General features: G+C 44.8%; 2 protein-coding genes across 3 annotated transcripts; both read right to left on the bottom strand.

Moving 5' to 3' along the window:
- Positions 1-188: 188 nt before the first annotated feature.
- Positions 189-6,390, bottom strand: si:dkeyp-68b7.5 (zinc finger protein 629). 2 transcript variants are annotated; one of them, XM_048262027.1, is made up of 5 exons: positions 5,670-6,390; positions 3,567-3,658; positions 2,993-3,092; positions 2,817-2,885; positions 189-1,687 (listed from the first exon to the last, which is right to left on the bottom strand). In XM_048262027.1, exons 1-5 carry the CDS (start codon positions 5,953-5,955, stop codon positions 1,056-1,058), a joined length of 1,179 nt encoding a protein of 392 aa, XP_048117984.1. In that variant the 5' UTR covers positions 5,956-6,390; the 3' UTR covers positions 189-1,055. The 2 variants fall into 2 exon arrangements, with proteins under 2 accessions (XP_048117984.1, XP_048117995.1); XM_048262038.1 differs by lacking the exon at positions 5,670-6,390 and adding an exon at positions 4,400-5,637.
- Positions 6,391-8,784: 2,394 nt separating this feature from the next.
- si:dkeyp-68b7.12 (rho GTPase-activating protein 31) lies at positions 8,785-21,368 on the bottom strand. Its single transcript, XM_048262294.1, has 15 exons — positions 21,238-21,368; positions 19,619-19,945; positions 19,167-19,269; positions 18,809-18,953; positions 18,553-18,635; positions 17,572-17,679; positions 17,287-17,405; positions 16,632-16,806; positions 15,214-15,311; positions 14,951-15,016; positions 14,302-14,804; positions 13,994-14,207; positions 13,357-13,511; positions 12,276-13,165; positions 8,785-11,743 (listed from the first exon to the last, which is right to left on the bottom strand). The coding sequence occupies exons 2-15, from the start codon at positions 19,704-19,706 to the stop codon at positions 9,841-9,843; spliced, it is 4,650 nt and encodes a 1,549-aa protein (XP_048118251.1). The 5' UTR covers positions 19,707-19,945; positions 21,238-21,368; the 3' UTR covers positions 8,785-9,840.
- Between the last annotated feature and the right edge of the window lie 14 nt (positions 21,369-21,382).

The raw sequence follows: 21,382 nt of genomic DNA, 5'->3' as shown, positions 1-21,382 counted from the left end.
CAACACCTATGCTAAAAACTGGCCTGGGGAATTTTCTCCTGAAAACGTATGTTGTACAACAGTAGCTTAGAAGGACCTTGGTTTGCTTCTTTCCAAAGCTCTGATGATCCACTATTGAGATCTACACAAAGCCATTTCTGTTCCTGTCCCCCACTTGGAAGAAAGTAAGTTGTAGGCCTACACAGACAAACACAAAACCCTTTTATTTGATTCAACATTTTGTGCAATTAAATGAATGTGACAGCAAGCACAGCTTTTTCTTTATATTTATGCACAAAGCATCTGGTAACACCTCAGGCATTCAGGGGATGTCAACACTTGTGACACTTTAGCTTGCAACACCCACAGAAATTCAATTTTGTGTTCAAGGCTTGTTGGTCCAGGGTCGTCCCACAGTGACAGTCATCTCTATCTAATCTGAGCCGTTAGGGTCTGTACATCAGATATGTTGGAGGCTTCAAAGTGTCTTTCTTGTCTTGTTTTAGCAGTGGACTGCTGTGGTTGTGCTCTCTTGGTCTGACAGACATTAACAGCATGCACACACATATACAAACATGCAGTTTACACATAGTCAGTCTCTCTCTCTCTCTCTCTCTCTCTCTCACACACACACACACACACACACACAAATGAAAGTGCTCTGAGCCCCAGCTGTTTACCCCCATTTTGACTCGACGCATTCAGTCTTGTGCATCAGTTTGAGGTCATCTTACTGTGGCGTGGGGGTTGGGGATTTTGGGGGCAGCTGGTGTCGGACGACCAGTAACCAGTATAGGGGCTGCTGGTTACACATAAAAACAGCCCCAAACACCCACAACCCTACCCTAAGCCCATGTCCTTCGTGACTCTCCCCCACTACCCACACCATTCACCCAAGAAAAAGGGCACAGCATAGGGCATGGCCTCAGAATGAACCAGTGGTATATCACATACCAAGATACCCCCCACATGTCTCTTACCAAACAGGCCCCCACCCTCTCTCTCTACAGGCCACCCTCATCAGGGGAGTTGGAGCCGTGCCATGCCATGCCAGATGCCAGGCCAGGTATTTGCCCTCAGGCGTAGCCCAGGCCACCCTCCTCGGCGTGGCTGCGCTGGTGCAACTTGAGGGAGTTCAGGTGGGAGTAGGCCTTGCCGCATTCCAGGCAGCAGTAGGGCTTCTCACCAGTGTGGCAGCGCTGGTGGGAGATGAGGTGCGACGTGCAGTAGAAGCGCTTGCCGCAGGCCGTACAGGTGAAGGGCCGCTCCCCTGTGTGGATCCGTTGGTGAATCTTCAGGTAGAAGTGCGTGGTGAACGTCTTGCCACACTGGCCGCAGCGTGACCTCTTGCCCCCGTCACGACCCTCCACAGGTTCCCCACCGGCACCGATGCCAATGGACGCAGATGGGTGCTCGGCTGGGCCGTAACCGCTGGTGACATCACAGTGGCGATGCGGGAGGGGTGGGATGGGAGGGGGAGGGTCCTGATGGTGGGAGGAGAGGAGGCAGCGCTGGTCTCGCTGGAGCACGTGTGCCAGCGGGGGGTGGGACAGGGGGTGTGGCTGCTGAAGGAGGTGGGGCATGGGCAGCGAGGAAGGAGGGGCCTCCTGCGGGTGGTCTGCGGTCAGGCCCGTGTCCCTGTCAGCACTGCAGTCCTCCCAAGTGCCGTAGAGCTTCGGGTCAGCAGGGGCACGCTGACCCAAGACCTCTGCGGCACGAGAACACACACATGCAGAAATCGATACATACAGTCACAGGCAGATACAGATACGCATGCATGCACCCACACACACATTACCATACGTGAAATGGATACATATACACATTCACACATACAGGGGGACAGAAAGAGAGAGAAAGAATGGATACATGGATATTGGCACATTTATATGCAAAGGTATGTAAAATGCAAATCTCATTTTATTCCACATATCAGTGCAAATATCTTGCCAAATTTAGAAATGAAATGCCTACATCTGGAATTTAATTTTACTCATAAGCACAATTTCTGACAAAACAGAAATTACATTTCATTTACATTAAATTTAATTTTCAGTCAGTTTAAAGGAACCGTATGTAAGAAATGTAATTCAATTAATCATAAAATGGCCCTGATTTGTCATTAGACATTAGGAAATCATGCTAATTTCAAATACTTATATCACTGACAACAGTAGTCCGGCCAGGATATCGTCATTTAAAAAAGTGAAGTTGCAGCCCTCAACTGATGTTGATGTTTACATATTTGTGTTTTAGCCTGATCTGCCACCCTCCACCTATCTAGTAATCACTAAGTCAGTAGTGTTTCGGCATCTGGGTTGCCAGCTCTGCTCTAGTTACCACATCTGCGGTGTACACCGCTCTACAGTATTTTGAAAGTGATTGTAGTACCAGTTTTGGCCAAAATCCTACATACAGTTCCTTTAAAGCCATTTATATTTTATGAGAATATTATAATATTTACAGAAATGGCTTTAAAGAGGTCTACATTTTTTAAAATAATTTATTTTCCACCCAGAAATATCTCCTATGTATGCGTGTGCTAGAAAAAACTAGAAAGATTAGAACTGTTTTGTGCACCAAGACAAAGCATTCTGATTGGTTTGGCAACAAAATTCAGCAGGTGCAGCTGGAGTAACCTTTCACATGACATCAGAACAGCTTCTGCGACCTTGCATTACATTGTCCAAAGATGACACTTCTAGGTTTGTGTCACGTCTGTTTAATCTACTGTTGCCTAGCAGCTGTAAGTGTCAGTGAGTTCAACAAAGAGGCAAACACCCCTGCTACCGGTCTTCTCACACACCACCTAACACGGCACCTGTGAGACCCCATACCTTCTCCAGGTGTGTTTGTCGTGTCTACCTCCTCCTCCCAGCAGTCTTCTCCATCTACTGCAGCACCACCTGTGAGAACAGAAGCTCTGGTTAACATACAAGTACCTTACCAAACGTAAGTGTGTGATCGTGGGTGTGCATGTGTGTGTGTGTGTGTGAGTGTATTTGTGCATTACCATCAGCCTTGTTCCATGGCTCCTCTTCAGACTTCTCCTCTTTGATCTGAAAAGGCCCTTGCTCTTCATCTTCCTCATCATCCTCCTCCTCCACATCCACCTGGCATGTCACAACAGAGGCAAAACAAAGACAATCAGACCACACTGTCTTAAAAACACCCAGAACAGTTAGCATTTTTATGAGCTGACAGCTGACTGATAACACAAAGGGGAACACTGGGGGCAGAACTGTGTTCAGGGGGTAAATACTAAAGATAAATAGCAAAAACTAAATTTAACAGATCAAGCAAACACACTGAAAGAATAATGTGGGCCTACAGGAACATAGGGTTATGCAGAAGGAAAGGTACCTTCTCTCAAACAACACTAGATAGTATAGGCCCTACTGTCTCATTACACTGGTCATACAGCAACATTGCAAAACTCTTACAGGAGGTGGTGATGTACACAAATCTGTTGGTGAAATAAAAAACAAATGCAAAGCAGTAGGCTGTGTCAGATTTACTCTTATATCACATCATGACATGTGGTAACTCTGGTAAAACAGAATGAACTTTAGGAAATAATCGCATACCTCAAGAGAGAATGAGTGCACAATCGCATCTTTCCACTCTGCTGCAGGGCCTCTCTCGGTCATAGCTGGACCAGCCCAGCTGGAGACGCCAACTGTATAGTGTTAAAAAAAGAAGGATTGAAATAGGCCAAGATTAGGTAAAATTGTTTCCTGTCAAAATAGTATAAAGAGAGAATGAACAAATGCAATTTCCTCATTCAACATATAAAAACGTTTAATTCCTATTTTGATGTTGTCATAATGGTTATGCACTATCCTAAATCAGTAGGCTAGCAGACATGTAGTCCAACCATATAGCCTTGTTTTCACATTCACCATAAAATATTAGGCTACCAGAGATAAGGAGTGCCTACATTGTGCAGACTTTTGCGTTACTGAATATCCTTTTATTCTGTTTCTCTTACTATTGGATACATCTATGCTGACTCAGTCACTGGCTGTAGTGCATGACTGTAGCTTTCAGCCAAGAGAACGCTACAGCTACAGCCATGTCGTCAAGTGGCGTCCAACTTTCACGGGGTGTTTTGACCCTGAACCACAATACCCTCCAGTTGGCGGGTCGGCAGTGGTGGCACTGCCCATGTCCTCCTGGCCCCCAGTTCAACTCCTCCCTTCTACTCCAGAGCCAGCAAGACGCTCTTTCTGCTGCCTCACCCAACCTACAGACAGCTGCCTTCCTCTCCCTTCCTGCTATACCCAGAGCTGTGAGTGTCTTCCACACAGACTGCGCCGGGAAACCCCTACACCCGACCTCAACCAGGAATAGCCAGGTCTGCCACCCTTTGGCCCTGCACTGCTCAACGAGGTCCTGATACTTGGTGGCCTCCTCGCACCTGTCTTCCCATGGGACCGTCAGTTCAATCAAGATGATCTTCCTCCTCCTCCTCCTCTTCCTTGCCTCCTCAGACCATAAGAGCACGTCCGGCCTCAGCGGTGTTTGCACAACCTGGGGGAAGACTAGTTTCCTTCCCAGGTCCACCCTCATCTCCCAGTATTGTGCCGCTTGCAAGAGGCTCTTTATGGTCTTCTTGGGGGCTGGGGGTTACTCCCCTTCTCTGATGAAATGAATGGATGTTGCCAGCCTTGTACTGGTCTGGCGCTTTTTCTGCCTCTCCCGCTCCAAGATGTCAGCCAGCGCACTGAGAACCTTGTCATGGCGCCACCTGTATCTTCCTTGGCTAAGAGCTGTTTTGCATCCTGCCAGTATGTGCACCATTGCTCCCCTCCCTCCGCATAGCCTACACAATGGGCCCTCCCTCATTCCCCATCTGTGGAGGTTTGTTGGTGATGGAAGGGTGCCGTACACTGAACGACACCCTTACACCCCCACCCGTACACTTATAATAGAACTTGAATTTCCCCTTGGGGATCAATAAAGTATCTATCTATCTATCTATCTATCTATCTATCTATCTATCTAATATATTCTGTAAATACACTGGATATATCTAAATTATTCTTACTACTGCTACTACATATCCATATTTATTCTGCTCTTATAAGGTTACTGCTTATACACGGCTCATATTTATATTTAATGTACTGTAAACCACCTTCGTTAGCCAACTGTATACTAGTCTACTGCACTTTATATCTTGTGTTGTCTATGCACCACCTGTTTATAGTTTGAAGGCTATGTCACATTGGACTTCTCTGCTTTTTTGCACTTCTGATTAGACAAAACTGCATTTCGTTTTCGTTGTACTTGTACTCTGCATAATAACAATTTTGAATCTAATCTAGGCCTAATCTAATCTTTTATCACGGTGGCTTGAGTATGTTGGTATTGTCTGTTTTCATTCGTGTACATACAGCAAAGTTGCATTGTTAACATTTAGTTTATGATTATGACTGCCTGTAATTGAAATATCGGTCTGCCAAAGCAGAAGTAGAAGAATGTTGTCCGCACATCGTGTAGGCCTATGTGCCCGTCAGTGTGATTGGTCGATTCCCTCCTGCGCTTCTTCAACTACTTTCCCTTACCTTTCCCTCCGACGTGTCTGTTGTTTATGGTCAGCTTAGGCTACTACTTAGTTCGGGTTGAATATGGCGAATTGTCAGCATTTAGTCTCTTCATAACTTCTAAGATATATGAATTATTACCTTGCTCACGCGACGCCCCATTATTCACTTGGATTCCAACTGAACGCAAGTTGACTGAAGACTTTTTATCTTGTGCTTGAGCTTGTCGAGCCGATTTCAACTCATTTTCTGTCAGTTGCAGTCGCCTCCAGAGTGCCTCAATCTCTCTTTCTCGTCTGGATATCTCTTGCCGTAAAAGAGAAGAGTCGTTGTCGATTACTTTGCTCATCTCAGCTAGTGCTGATTTGGCGAAGACTTCCATAATAGAGGCTAACTGAGTCTGTATATCGATTGAATTTGACATCATGCATGTGATGTGTAGATTTGGAATGAATTATGTAGGCTTAATACAAAGGTTTGCACGCTGTTGTCGACTAGCTTAAGCACTGTTAAATGGTTGCCGAATTCGCAACAAAATTAACCGGATCGACCGAAGACACATACAAAACCGTTCACATCGTAGCCTGTTTAACAATAGTTGTAGTAGGCTACTACTACGAGCTGTGGTTAGCTAGAATCACATTACACTGTTCTAGCACTGTTAGCCTACTCAGAACGACATCGATGTATCTCAAATGTCCACTGTCATAGGCTACGTTGCAATATCAAAGTAATTGTTGGCTGTGGACAAACTTAAAAGGATGAAATCATGAAGCATCTACTGTTACAATGTTTGTCTGTTATTTCCTATTTGTGACGATGGGAACAGTGCCACATGCGTTTGCATAGGACCAATAGAATTTGCATCTCAAACTAGATACCCGTAAAGATCGAAAAAGATGCGCAATTTTATTCTAAAAAGTCAGGGGCCTCTGCCTCATAATGGGATTACAACCCCTGGCAAAATATGGAATCACCACTCTTGGAGGATGTTAATTCAGCTGTTTATTATTTTATTTTTTTTTTTTTTTTTTTAAAATACAAATCACAGATGTTGCTCAAAAATATATTTCTGTAACAGATAAACATTCTGGCTTTGAACATTCTGGTTTGCTCCAAAACATTTGCAAAAATGTAGTGATTTAAGGCAATGTATTTATTAATCATGTAGGGAAAACATATGGAATTATTCAAGAGGAAATAATCACAAACCTAAAACATCATAATTAGTTCTCTGAGGCATAGACTTAACTAATGTAGAACAGTATCCATCATTCAGGTTTCAACTTTGTCAAACTGCAGTTTGCAATACGTCATTGACATAGATAGATACATAGATAGATAGATAGATAGATAGATAGATAGATAGATAGATAGATAAATAGATAGATAGATACTTTATTGATCCCCAAGGGGAAATTCAAGGTCTCAGTAGCATACAGACATCACACACAACATGCACTTACAGCTGAAAAAGTAATATACTCATAAAAAAAAAACTCCACTGTACAATAGAGACAGTAGAAGATAAACATGATACAAAAAAATACTAAATATGCTATATAAACTAAATCAAATATCAACATAGTGTGCTTAAGGATTATCAAGCTTGACAGGGCAGGGACTGAGGCTGTAATTCAGTGTACAGCTGAGGATGATTGCTTCCTTGTTGTCCCTGTCAAGGGTGCCATGGTCGTGGACCCCTCAACAGACACAGGCAAGATGCAATATACAGTTGAAAGGGTGGGGATCGTAATATGGACATATAAGAGAATAATGTATAATGTAGACAAGATAATATAACAAAATTATGTGAGTGCAAGAATAGGTTGAGGTAAAAGGGTTACAGCCTGTCAAGCATTGAGTAAGGTATTAAGCATCAAGTATGGCCACAGTCCAGGAGGGAGGGAGGGGTTGTGCAAATGTGCTATATAAATGTGCAAATGTGCTAATATAGCATGTAAACAGACTATGCAGAGAAGTCTATCTCTCCTCTACCCTTAAGTGAAGCGTTGAACAGTTCAATGGCCCTGGAGACAAATTACTTCCTCAGTTGTGCATGACAGTGAGCGAAGTCTCCAGCTGATCAGGCTCTTCTGCTTTACAATAGTGCTGTGGAGTGGATGACATTCATTGTCCAAGATGCTGATCAGTTTGTTCAGGGTCCTTTTGTCTGATATTGAAGTGATGTACTCAAGTTTGGCTCCCACGATAGAGCCAGCTTTCCTTACCAGCCTGTCTAGTTGCCCAGCATCCTTCTTCTTTGTGCTTCCTCCCCAGCATACCACAGCATAGCAAAACAAAACATGACTTGATTATGTTTTTCCTGAAGAAAGTTTTAACATTCTTTGCTCTATGGCAAGACACATTATCATCCTGGAAAATGAATTCCTCATCACCAAAATAGATAAATAGATAGATACTTTATTGATATCCCAAGGGGAAATTGCTTTCGATTGATGGAATGACAAAAGAGTCCAAAATATATAATAACAAAAAATAAAATAAAATATATTTTTCATTTACATTCGGTTACAGTGGGCTAAAGAGAAAATGGATTGTGGATGATTGGATGATATTCAGAGATGAATCACAAATCTACATAGGGCAAGGAGATGATGTTGGTGCCGTTCCAATGAAAAATACAAAGATGACTGTCTGTCTGAAGAAAACAAGAAAGTTTCCACAGTCGCATGTTGCATGTCAGGTAAAGGACCAGAGGAGATGGCAGTCATTACCTTTACTCTACATGCACAAGTTTAAATTTGAACACTTTTGTCATTCCATTAATCAAAAGAAGTTTTGGTGATAAGGAAGTAATTTTCCAGCAAAAAATGGTAAAACCATTCTTCAAGAAAGACATATCAAGTCAATGGCAAGGCCAGAAAACAGTCTGGATCTCAATCCCATTAAAAATTGATGGTGGAAACTGAAGAAAATGGTGAAAGGCTAGGCAATGAAGGGTAGATAGATGGAGGAGAAATCAAAAATAATAAATAAAAAGTTCCATGGAGATGTGCAAAAGTTGGAGAAAGTGAGATATATGTGTGTGTGTGTGTGTGTGTGTGTGTGTTTTGACGTGTGACAGAAATGAATAAAACCAGTCATATATATATTTATAATTTCTATATTCAAAAATCACTTGTTAAAGTTTGTATGTGAAACAATACAGCCATTGAAAAGGTTGTACTATGTCTGACACAAATGGAGCTAAGAGACATGATGTGATAATTGCAATAGAACCATGAAAAACATGTCAAATGAAAGCTGCATAGGTTTATTAAAGAAATACAATCTCAGTGATTCTTACTAAATTACGATTCCAAAGAACAAAACAAAACTCCTGCCAAGTACCAAATTGGAAAAACAACAACACCCTTATACAAATGAGGTCTATTTATTTAATTCGGTGGATAAGTAAAAAAAAAAAAACACTTGCAAAACATCCTTTATTGTTGTGGAATATTGTGTGTAGACTGATGACAAAAATGAATAGAACCAATCGGAGTCATATATATATATTTATATGTTTATACCAAATTTGAAAAACAACAACACCCTTATACAGATGAGGTCTATTTATTTAATTTGGTAGATCATTTGATTGAATAAAACAACTGAATTTCAGTCAGTTGAATGACCCTCTACTGTGCAACATGCAAGCATATCTATACAAATCAGGATGTTGAATGCCATGAATATCACCAAAATTAAATGAAGGCTGCATGGTTTTATTGGGGAAAAAACCTCAGCTAGAAATAACCAGACCCCCATGTCCAAGAACAAATCAGTTGAATGACCCTCTACTGTGCAACCTGCAAGTATATCTATACAAATATTGATCTACACCTTCTTGTTGAATACCATGAATATCACCATTTATTATTTAGTAGTAAAATGCTAATAAAATAGAACTAAAAAAAAAGAAAATGTAAGAAAAAGAAACTGTACAGGAAACTAGCCTATGCTTACTAGTTAAAAATGCTGATATGCGTGGAAACTCATAAAGGCACCTATTTGCGGTGGCCTTTACTTTGAACAGAGACTTACATTTACATATTTAGCAACATCTGTGCTTGCCCTACTATTTAATGTCAAAATGAAAAAGATCTATAGATAGTTGCATTTATGAGTTAGTATTTATGGGAAACCCCCCCCATAAAATTTCAACTAATTTTATAGCATCATATATCTACATTCACTGGACCAATATCAGCCCATTTATATGTGAGGGACATTTTAAAACCATCATCTTTATCACTGTCAGTCATTCTGCTCAGCTCACTCTCAACCCCTGGGTTCTCCCCAAGCGTTATTTCAGAGCCTTTTCGTCCTGTACACTCACCCCTCTCTCCCTCTCTTTCTCTCTCTCGCTGTGCTCCCTTTCCCTCTCTCGTTCTCTGGTTGCCCGTGCAACCGCCTCATCGAAGCACATGCTAATTCCGCTGTTCCTCTTCACCTCCCTATCTCTGGTCCTCCGTTCTCGCTCTCCTTCCTGAAGACTCAGCCTGTTCTTTTTAACATCAGGACTTGCGTCTCTACCTGCCTCCGCGTCTTTCTGCTCCCCCTGTCCGTCTTTGCCCTCTGCCCCCTGCTCTCTCGTTCCACCTTCATCCCCGCCAGTCCCTACCTCTGTCTCACTCTGTCTCTGTGCAGCGTGTTGCTCTGCTCTGGTGTCCAGTGACTGCTCTGGTGTCTCTATCTGTGGGTGTTGCTGGTTTATGTGTGGCAGGTATGGGTCTGCATCTCTGTGCTCTGCGGGTGGGTCATTTTCTGGCCCACAGGGTTGTGTGGTGTCTCCTGTGTGGAGCGCAGCGTCTGTGTGCTCTTGTGCTACAGGTGACTCTATGTGCCTCACCTGAGCCTGATGTTGCCTGTCATCGTGCAGTGTGTTCAGTGTTTTTGTGTCTGGGGTCTGTGTGTCTGGTGTGTGTTGTTGTGGTCTTTTGGTGTCTTGCTTGTGAGTGTGTTGTGTGTGTGGCGCGTCCCTGTCTTTCTGCTGTGGGCTGTGTGTGTCTCTGCTCTGCATCTGCTGTCTGAGGCCTAGCGCTGTGAGACGGGACTGCTGCGGTTTGGGCGGCACCACAGGCACAGCTTTGGCCTGGTGCATCCTCACGGGCACCTGTTTGGACACCACCAAAGTTCTGCCCAGGCCCTGCCCCAGAGACGCCAGCTTGTCATCCGTCTTACTCTCTCTATCCTTCCTCTCTTCTCCAACATTCCTCTCCCCTCCTTGCTCTGCCTCGCTGATGGGATTTTGTACCTGCTCTTCCTCCTCCTCCCTCTCCCTCTCCTCTCTGAGCAGCTCAGACTTCTCTGCATCCTCACTGGCTCTGTGGTCTGTCTGAGACTCCAGCAGCTGCTCGGCCATCTGATGTCCGGCTGGCGCCAGATGTCCCTCCTCTGTGTGTCCTTCCTCTACCTCCTCCCTCTCTTTCCCCACCTGTCCGCTCACAGCGCCGGCCTCTCCCGTGCTCATGAAAAACTCGTTTTCTCCTCTTTCTGTCTCATTCTCTTCTTTTTCTTCGCCTATGCTTCTCTGGTCTGCTATTTCCTCTGCAGGGCCCTTTTGATCTGTGACTGCCCTCTCACTTCCATCTGGCTGCTCCTCCTCCTCCTTCGCCACAGGTAGTCTCTTTTCTTCATCTTCCTCTTCCCTCTCTGTCCACTCTCCCTCGTTTCTGCCAACCCTCTGTTCACCCTCTTTCTCTCTCTCTCCATCCTCTTCCACTTCTTCATCTGTTACTCTCTCATCTTGTCCACCCTCCTCTTTGTCACTCTCTTCCTCATCAGCATCACCTGTCTCTATCTTTCCTTCATTCTCCCCATCCTTTTCCTCCTCCATCTCTTCACCCTCTTTCTCTTCCTTCTGGTATGTTCCGTCCTGCCATCTTCCCCCTGTGGGCTCATGGGAAACCACATTAAAGGAGGTGTCTGACTCTGATGCTGACCCCTCCCCAGCGCTAGTCCGAGTCTCACCCTGTGAGGGGACAGCAGTGGCTGAGGCTGGGTGAAGGTCTGACCAGTCCACCTCTTCTACCTCACTATCTGAGGGTGTTTCACCATGGCAGTGGTTAGAGTCTGTCTGTGTGTTGTTGCGATGGTCTCTGGGTGGCAGCGGAGGGCCGAGGTGAGTGCCAGTGGAGTCTTGGTCAAGCTGAGTGCGAGTGTCTGGTCCAGCGGTGGCAGTGTGGGTCACCCAGGTCTCATCCGCTCTGAGGAGGAGGAAATCAGTTAAGAACACTTAGACACACACACACACAAACACACACACACACACACACACACACACACACACACACACACACACACACACACACACACACACACACACACATAGCACAGCATAAATACAAATATAAACACACACACAGACATACACAGACACACACACACACACCAACACACATACACTCACATACACACACATACACACACACACACACACACACATGCACACACATGCACAGCTTAAATACAGATATAAACACACACACACACAGCATAAATACATACAAGCACAGTTTAACAGATGGGAGTTGGCCTGATTTGTGGATTTCTGATGTAGGAAGTGAAAGTGGAAGTCATAGTCAATTTGATGTCTCTTCATTTCAGTGCTCTGCTTTACTGTGATGTATAAGAGTGTCAATCACACATCATGGTATAGCCTACACCTGTGCGTGTGTGTGTGTGTGTGTGTGTGTGTGTGTGTGTGTGTGAGAAAGAAGTTATAATTTCTCTACTCACCTCTGTCCCTCCTCTCCTCTCTCTTCTCTCTCTTCTTCTTCTTTGCTCTCTTCTCTGTGTGTTTCCTTGTCCATCTCTTTGTTTGTTGCTCCGTTGCTCTCTACATCTGTTACCCTCATCTCTTCATAATCATGACTTGAGTCTGTCTGTACCTCTGAGCACTCTGATTGGCTAAGAGGGAGAATGTCCATGAGCTGATTGGCTAGTGAGCTTGTGTCTGTTGCAGGTGAGCTTTGTGATTGGTCAACGTCATTGATGTTCTGAGAGCTGATTGGCAGCTGGACTTCGTCATGTATGACTTTTCCTTCTGATTGGGTACCAGAAACACTACTGCTTGTGTCTGTCTGATTTGAATTATGTGATTGGCCTACCCTGGACATGTTCAAATAGCCACTACTTGGTGGAATAAAAGCTGTCAGCACTCTGTCCTCTGATTGGCCACTGAGGCAAGTATCTTCGTTGTTCCTGGCAGGCAGAGGCTCACCCCTGGATGCAGGCCAGGCCAAGCCATGAAACTCCAGTTCATTAGGGAGGCTGCGCATAAACATATCCTCATACTCTCCCCTCTCGTCATCATCCTCATCCTCATCCTCTTCATCGCTCGGGTCTGAGAGCACAACCTCGTCTTCATCCTCGTCTGAGGAAGAGGAGGCATTGGGGTAGCAGGGGCTGCATTTGTAGGGAAGACTGTGGGATTTGATTGACAGACGTGTGTGCAGTGGGAGGGACGTCGGGCGGGAGGTCAGCGTGTGTAAGGGCACCGGAGACGGTGGGCTCGTCTGGGCTTTCTGCGGAGTGGAAATGCTGGTCTGGACGTCATGATCATACCATGAGCTGTCCTCATACTCGTCATCTTCATAGCACGGAGGCTCCACAGAAAACTCATTATTCTAAAGGAGAGAGACGGAAGGGTCCGCCAAGGAAGGTGTGACAGTTAAGTACAAAAAGCCTGTTGGATGAATTATGAAAGACTCAGAATCTGTCTGTCTGTCTGTCTGTCTGTCTGTCTATCTATCTATCTATCTATCTGACATTTTGTCTCATACACAAAGCAAAATAGACATTCAAAGGACACACACACCGGTTGGTATGTGCTGCTGTCCATCATATCGAGGAATCCAAACGTGTCCTGGAAGTCCAACGGGAGGTCTGCATCAGGGGACTCCTCCTCGACAGACCCCACCTCTGGGGTTTCCTCTGCTGATGCTGATGGAACAAGCACTGTGGACCGCATTTCTGTGGAGAGACAAAAGAATAAGGGCAGATTCATTACCACCTTATTGTCTTATACTGAATGTAATGACCAAACTTTCTAAATACTGACGGCAACAGTACAAAGATACTGTATTTTCTCAGCAAGACATTGTCTATAGAATAAATGTAATGTATTTGTTGTTTATTGATTACGTTCTCACTTTGTTGGTTTTTGATGTCTGTTTTGTCAAGTGTAAGTATATCACTAGCTTTAGGCTTGAAGTCATCCCCTCAGAAATCAGTTACAAAATTATGACACTAACTGATACAGATACATAATTTTGTGATTACTGCTTATGTTTAGAACCAAAGATGGTCATAGATAGGCATGAGGTTCACATTTTATAACCAAAATTGTTTAGGGATAGTTTAGGGATAATGTTGAGATTTCGGCCAGGTAATTTTGCTCCTGAAGTCAAGTTTAAGGTGAAGAGTATTAAGTTACTGTTCCAACTGGTACTCACCCATATAATCTCCGTCTCCAGTTTCATACTCTTCCTCTGCTTCTCCCTCTTCCTCTTCAATTATATCCTCCTCCTCCTCCTCCTCCTCTTCCTCACTGCTCAGTCGCCCATTCAAACTTCTCTCTTCACACTCTCCATCCATTACTGGCGGTGTGACCTCTACCTTTTCCTCATGTATCTCCCTCTCTCCCTCTGCCTCCTCTTCTTTCTCTCCACCCGTACCACTCTCACTCTCACTTGTTCTTTCCTCTATCTGTTTTTCCTCTTTCTCTTCCTCCTCTCTCTTCCTGTCTTCCTTCCGGCCCCGCTCCTTCTCCTCTTCTTCCTCCCTTTCCTCCTCCTCTGCCTTTGCCTCTCCTCCGTCTCTCCCCCTCCTCTTGTGCAGGTGCGGGGGTCTCCTCATCGCCCTGTGCCCCCTGGATGACCCCCACCAGGCCAGAGGTGATGTGGAGGGGCACGGTGACGGAGAACGGCCCCGAGATGTGGATCCCTGCCCGCTTCTCCGCCCTGCTGGCCTGCCCTGGTGACCGGGTGACCGGAGCTAGTGCCCCGCCCGCAACCAACCCCGTCACTGCCGCCGCCGCCGGCCCCATCCCCTCGCTTCCTCCAGAGGCCCCACCAACGGAGTCCAGGCGGCTGTAGGTGCCCTGGGTCCCGCCGCTGACCACACTCACGCTGGCCCCGCCCCCTCGGCGGTATGTCACCGCATAGCTGCTGGTGGTGAGCCCGCCTCCGCCTCCGGAGGATCCGCCTTCCTGTCCCAAGGGGGCCACGGGGGACAGCTGAGTGGGCGAGGCTCCCTGACGGTTACCTAGGAAACAGAATGTTGAGTCAGTCAAGATGTTGTGGCACCTATTTGAAAGGAAAAGGACAGAGTCACAGGGCAGAAGGAAAACAGAGATGGAGTATAAAGTAATACAAGGAGAGCTGAAAAGATGAAAGGAAAAGAAACCATACCTTCAAAAGGGCCAGGACTGAGGGAGTCCATGCTTTTAGCTGGCCTTAAAGACTGTTTTTCTTTCTCTGCACAGAAATGAGTGGTATATAAGGTATAATGAGAGTAGTTACACTGTGGGTATACTGAAATGGTTTAACTATTTGCATAGTGTATACTGTTAATGGAACGTTGTAATCTGTGTTTGTATGTGTCCTGCATCAATAATTGTGGAGTGTTTTCTGTCTCTCGGTGTGTGTGTGTGTGTGTGTGTGTGTGTGTGTACCTTTGGTGGAACCCTTGTTGCGCTTGCGTGGATCAGGCAGCCGGCCCCCCAGGTTGAATATGGATCTCCACTTCCGTCCCTTCAGTGAGCCCTTTCTCCTGTACAGGGCAGCAGAGAGCATTGAAGCAGAGTTGCCCATTGTCTTCTCCAAACAAATAAAAACTAATCAAAATCCTGCAATTGATGGTCCATCAGTGATGGATTTTCTTTAGTTCGCTAACTATTCAAATGCAGCGCGCAGATTTCTGTAAGTGTGATATACGGAGATCATGCAGATCTTGTTCAAAGCACTGACTGACATAAGAAATGCAGCATGTATGCTCTCAGCATTGAGGCTTATTTCATTCATGGTCTCAAAGCAAAATGAGTCAACAGGGAAGTGAGCCCAGGAAGCAACTTACATAGCCTGTCACATTACGTTTATTTCTCTTTTTTTAGGAGTTGACTTGGTTGCTGATTTCTCTCCTGAAACCTGGCAACACAGTCCAAAGCCACCACAGATAGCCACCAACCCAAGAAGAGGTGAGGCACTGACTTGGGCTGCTATTTGATGAACTGATAACATTAACATGGAACATTTACTCAGTTGATTAAGCTTACATTCCAACACTAGAGACCCTTAGCCCTCAAAGAGGTTTTCTTCATGCTAATGACTCTGGACCTCATGCTACATCCATGCACTTTGGTTTAACAGGAGAGGGCATAGGATTAAGTTTGAATATGTTTGAATATGTATATGTGTGTCTGTATGCAGCTATGCTCAAGATTACAATTCAATGATTCAAAATGACACACTGTTAATCAGTATATCAGTGGTATGTGGAAAAGATTCTGTTAAAGCGCCAAACTAACTTTTAAAACTACAGCTATGCTAGATCAACATTGCTACTGATCGAGCAACTGATCACAGTGCTAATACAGTTCTTTACTAGCTTGGAAAATCCAGACCCTGGTAATTTAGAAAGATTAATGGTCTGGCCACGAACAATGTAATGGCCCAACTCGAGGGGCAGCAACAAGCATGCATTTAAAAATCTCACTGCACGCAATTGGATAACACTAGACCATGTTTACTCTGAACGATTTCGGACTTCGACGCAATCGGATAACACTACGACCAATGTTTACTGTCCTCCAATGTTGCAGCGCTGTCTTCATCAGTTTAGTTGGTTCCCCGGGATGCAAGGGGTAAAAGTAACGTGCATCATTGCTCATTGCCAGAGTGTCTCGCAGAGACAATTCCATAATTGTGCTCTCGCGAGAACTCTGGGTAGAGTTAACTCAGGGTAACTCCAGGGTAGTTCTTTACTGCTTCAGACATTGTTTTCACAGCACTTTGTGACTTGATGATAGAGATGCAGCATTGTCCCTATCACTCAGGTGTCAAACCAATGCCACACTGGAGGTCGTGCCCTTACTTGTCAGACGGCTCGATGATGGCGTGGTAAGGCCTCATGACAGGAGGGCCGTTGCCTGGGCTCATGTTTCCAGGATACTGGGATGGCATGGACCTGAAGAAGATGTCTTCATTGCCCTGTAAGGTGGGTGAGGGGAGGGACTTCCTGCGCTCGGTTGGCATCCCTGAAGCTGATCCTTAAAAGACACGGGTTAATTCACTGGTGGGCAATATCATAGCAGCAGCAGCAGTAAACATCATAGCAGCTTTGTTGGTAGTAATAATAGTTGTATAGTGTAGTGCGGTAATATAGTAATAGTAGAAATAGTGTTGTTGTTTATGTATCATTAGACATCGATATAGCCATCATGCTACAGCCATTATGATAACTCATGTATAGTTTTTGCAGTTATGCAATGCAACAGATGGATAACATAAGTTATAACTGTGGTGATGTAGTGGCATCAGCAGTAACACTGCATGTGACATTAGACCACTGACTGCAATAGGCAGACTTATAGTTATAGACTTATAGTAGCAGGTGTCAATGGCAAAGTCATAGAGGTGTGGTCATTCTGACATTCAACACTAGTGGAGTGTGAAACTAGTGTTTTAGAATGACTACAACCTCTGGAGGTGTAGGAAAGAGTAGCCGGTAGGTGTTGCAGTCCAGGTACCTGTGTCTGGGAAGAGCTTAGACACGTGAGTGAGGATGAACTCAACTACGATGGACTGGACGCGCACCTCCATGAAGGCCGCCGTGCCGTTGAAGCCAGATGCCTCGATGTCTTTAGACCTGTGAAGAGACCACAGCATGATGAAGATACAGAGATGGTTACGAGATGGTTAGAGAGTCATTGAAGAACTACTGAAGAGACAAACAAGGTCTGCCAGAGAGATAATGGACCCATGTGGACTTAGTATGTCCCAAGTGTGGGCTACATAGTGTAGAAGACACGCACCTAAGCAGGTTTGGAGCCCATACAATGGCCAGGTTCCTGGCATGCATGTTGGTCTCAGCAGAGAAAGAGGACATCTTAATCAGGTGACGCATCAGAAACTCCAGAGTCCTGTGACAGACAAAGAGAAAGAGTCAGAGGGAGGGAGAGAGCGGAACAGAGAAAGACAGCATTGCTAACGGATGACACTATCTGGTTCTTATATTGTACCATCTTTACATCTGTGTCTTCTTTTAGCTTGTTTTGGCTTTTATGGTAAGCACCACGTCAGTATGGCACTTTTTGAAATTGACAACATAATGAGAATGGACATAAATAAAACACACCAACATTCTGCTATTTTGTGACTGATTAACTAAACCTTTTTCACTCACATAATATACAGTATTTAAGCACCAGTGTCTCATTTCTCTTTTTACCCTCACCAGTAGGGGGCAGAGGGTATTGTAATCGGGTCCACTCGACTGTTTGTCCATCTCTGTGTGTGTCTCTACTCACGTGACTTAAAACTACTGGTCCAATTTACTTCCCATTTTCAAATGAAGAGCCAAATTCAGTAATCAGCTTGACTGTGCATTGTCTAATAAATCCTCAGTGGACATTCAGACGCATATTATGCTTAGTACTGAGCACCTGCATTTCCCGTGAGGCCATAACAATCTGTACCCATCCCATGCATTCACTTCCCTAAAGACCTGTTGAGCTCCTAAATGTACTGCAGTGAATACTGTATCACTTCCTACACACGATGGTGTTGCAAGTTGCCATAGTGAACATATGAAGCATAGGGTTGCCAAATTCACACAGAGTAATGAATAGAATGTCACAATGAGAGAGAATTGAAATGAATGAGATCAGGGATGAGATAGGTTGTTTTAATGAATGCTGTAACTTTTTAGATCATTATGGAGTCTGACAGACAGAGAGAGAGAATCAGAGAAATAGAAACTTGAGAGTGAAAGAGAAAGAGAGCGTGTGTTTTACCTGAAGTGTGGAGCGGGTAGTGAACTCAGCACGTCTTGAATCTTCACTAGGCGCTCATCCTCCAGCTGTACTGCCACTGCCTCCTACAGGTAACCGAGAGGAGAAAGAAAAATGGGCATTACCGTTTCTGAAATATACAGGAGTGGGTGTGTGCGTGTGTGTGCGTGCGTGTGTGTGCGTGTGTGTGCGTGTGTGTGTGTGTGTTTGTGTGTGTTCATTTACAGTATGTGCAGTGAACATGAATTTTGAGACTCACAGCGAAGCGGTCGTAGAGCTGGTAGGTGAGCAGCGGGTTGGGCAGCTCTCTGAAGTAGGCCTTACAGAGGGAGCTGACACAGTGGATGTCCTGCTGGTACACATCCTTCGTCAGGTCCGGATTCCCCTCACTATCAAACTCAGACCTACACACACACGCACGCACGCACGCACACACACACACACACACGCACACACAGACAGCATTGCACACAGAAGAAGACACACATGCACACTTTTAAAAAACATCTTTTTAACATGCCAGTAAATCTTTGTCAATCTGTATAGGACACAACACTGACATACACAAACACATACACAAAACACACTAGCACACACACAAACGGACACACACACACCGTAGTTTTTGTATGTTGGACGACACGCCTGACAGTCTGTAGATTCCATCAACAATTCCATGTTCCTCAATAAACTCACTGCAGGAGCGCAGCACCTGAGGAACTGACAGGCAGATATATACCAAATAAATTCTCCAACTCTGAAACTTTGCTGTAGTGAAGTGAGAAGTGAAGACTCTTTCAAAATGGCATGAACAGTCGTGACAAACAAATGGAGATGCAAAGTGCATCAACAGATACCTCAGATACCTCAATCAATTTTGATATTTCCAAAAAGAAAGTTTAAAAATATAAATGTGATATTTTCTATTGACACACATTAACACAGATAAAATAATTAAAACTGTTATACAGTACTTTGCATTCATATACTTTGCTTATGGTACCATTGAAACTGTGAGGTGGACTGAGAGGTGTGTGTCCAGCTCAGGTGTGTGTTGCTGCATTCTTACTTTCCTGGCCAGTGGTGGTCAGGTGTTCCATAAGGTCACAGCCAAACACCTTCTCCTTGTTCCCCCCTTTCCTTCTCGCTCGCCTCATTGCTCTCGCTCCTTCTCCTCCTCACATGAACATATCAGGCATGTATAGTGTGTGTGTGTGTGTGTGTGTGTGTGTGTGTGTGTGTGTGTGTGTGTGTGTGTGTGTGTGTGTGTGTGTGTGTGTCTAAACAGTATTACGTGAGTGGAGAGTATGCTGTAATGTGTGGTAGATTATTGTGGTGTGGTGGGCTAAATTGTGGAACATGGCCTGTGACTTAGCAGATGGGAATGACAGACTTCCTGTAAAAATAACATGATTGAGAACACGAATCTTTGAAAATGTGCTTCCCGTACCTTATATAACACAATATATGACCATACTGTATATGAACACACGGTGATATGACATGCTTATTGCTCCAATTAAATGTAGCTTATAAAGGGCTCATGAATACTTAGCAATGGCTACTGGAAAATCAGAAGTTTCTTTCAATTTCTGTTTTGGGGTGCACAGGTCTTCTTGGAGCTTTAAAACACATTTGATCTGTTTGTATACAAATGGTCAGAAACTCACTGACACCTGAATCTCCGTGCACAAACGTCACTTAACAGACAACTCACACAGCACACGCAGCAGAAACAACAGGAAAATATCTCAAGCTATGAAATCTCAACGGCCGTGGCCTTACACAAGACCACAGATTTTAGGGTTGACACTACACCAAAAATATCCCACATTTACAATCACACCTTCAAGCATGCATTGCCATTTTACTCTAAGCCATATATGCCAGGGAGTTTATCAGATGTGAGTCGAGTAAAATACAGATACACACACACACACAAACACACTGAATTGGCGTCTCTTTCTTCACTTCCTCCTGATGGCTCTGTGAAAGTTTTTGAGCAAAAACATGGCCACACCCTCAAGCCTTTTCTCTCTCCTTCTCATTCTCCTTCATCTCTGTCGCCCCCCATTCACTCATCCCCTGTTTTTCCCCCTCTCTCCATAGCATGACTGCTGTCTCACTGTCCACTGAAGGCCTTAAAGGCTGACCCACACGGTTGATTCTGGGAGCGTCAGCACCACATCTCTCACTCGCTACTCCTCGCTACTACATGCTGTGACTCAGTCACTACTCATTCTTGCTGTCTCTCCCTATTTCTCTGCATCTCCTACCTCACACTGCAGTGCCATTTCAACCTGTTCACTCTTTCCACCATTTTTCTTTGTTTCCCCATCTACATTGCATCTTTCTCTTTCTCTCTGTGTCTGCTTGACGCTCCTCTCGCTACCCTGCCTCGCTGTGCGGAAGTGAGCGAGATCTGCGCTCGGCTGAAGACAAGGCCTGCTAGTCACTACCTATCTAGGCCCCGTTTGCCTGAGAAGCATACGTACACTCTCGCCAAACACTCTCTGAACCTCCAAACACACACACACACACACCCTCCTGGGCCCTTGTTGTGGCCCCTTTGGATACCTAGACAACTACCATCGCCTCTGAATGGCAGACGAGGAGTACCGTTCCCCCAGAAATGGGCATTAGAGATTAAAAAAGTGCAAAGAGAAAGAGGCAGAAAGCGCACCCTACCTTCAGCACCGCACCGGCTCAGCCTGCAAGCAGCACAGATGGTGACGCAAGAAACCACCAAACTTCCCTTCGTGACTTCCTGACTTGATGACTGTGTCTGTGTGTGAGCGTGTGTGTGAGCGTGTGTGTGTGTGTGTGTGTGAGA

Source organism: Alosa alosa, chromosome 1, assembly GCF_017589495.1.
Source record: "Alosa alosa isolate M-15738 ecotype Scorff River chromosome 1, AALO_Geno_1.1, whole genome shotgun sequence".
Classification (NCBI taxonomy): Eukaryota; Metazoa; Chordata; class Actinopteri; order Clupeiformes; family Clupeidae; genus Alosa; species Alosa alosa.
Note: the sequence above shows the minus strand (reverse complement) of the source record. Positions and strands in the feature narration are given on the sequence as shown.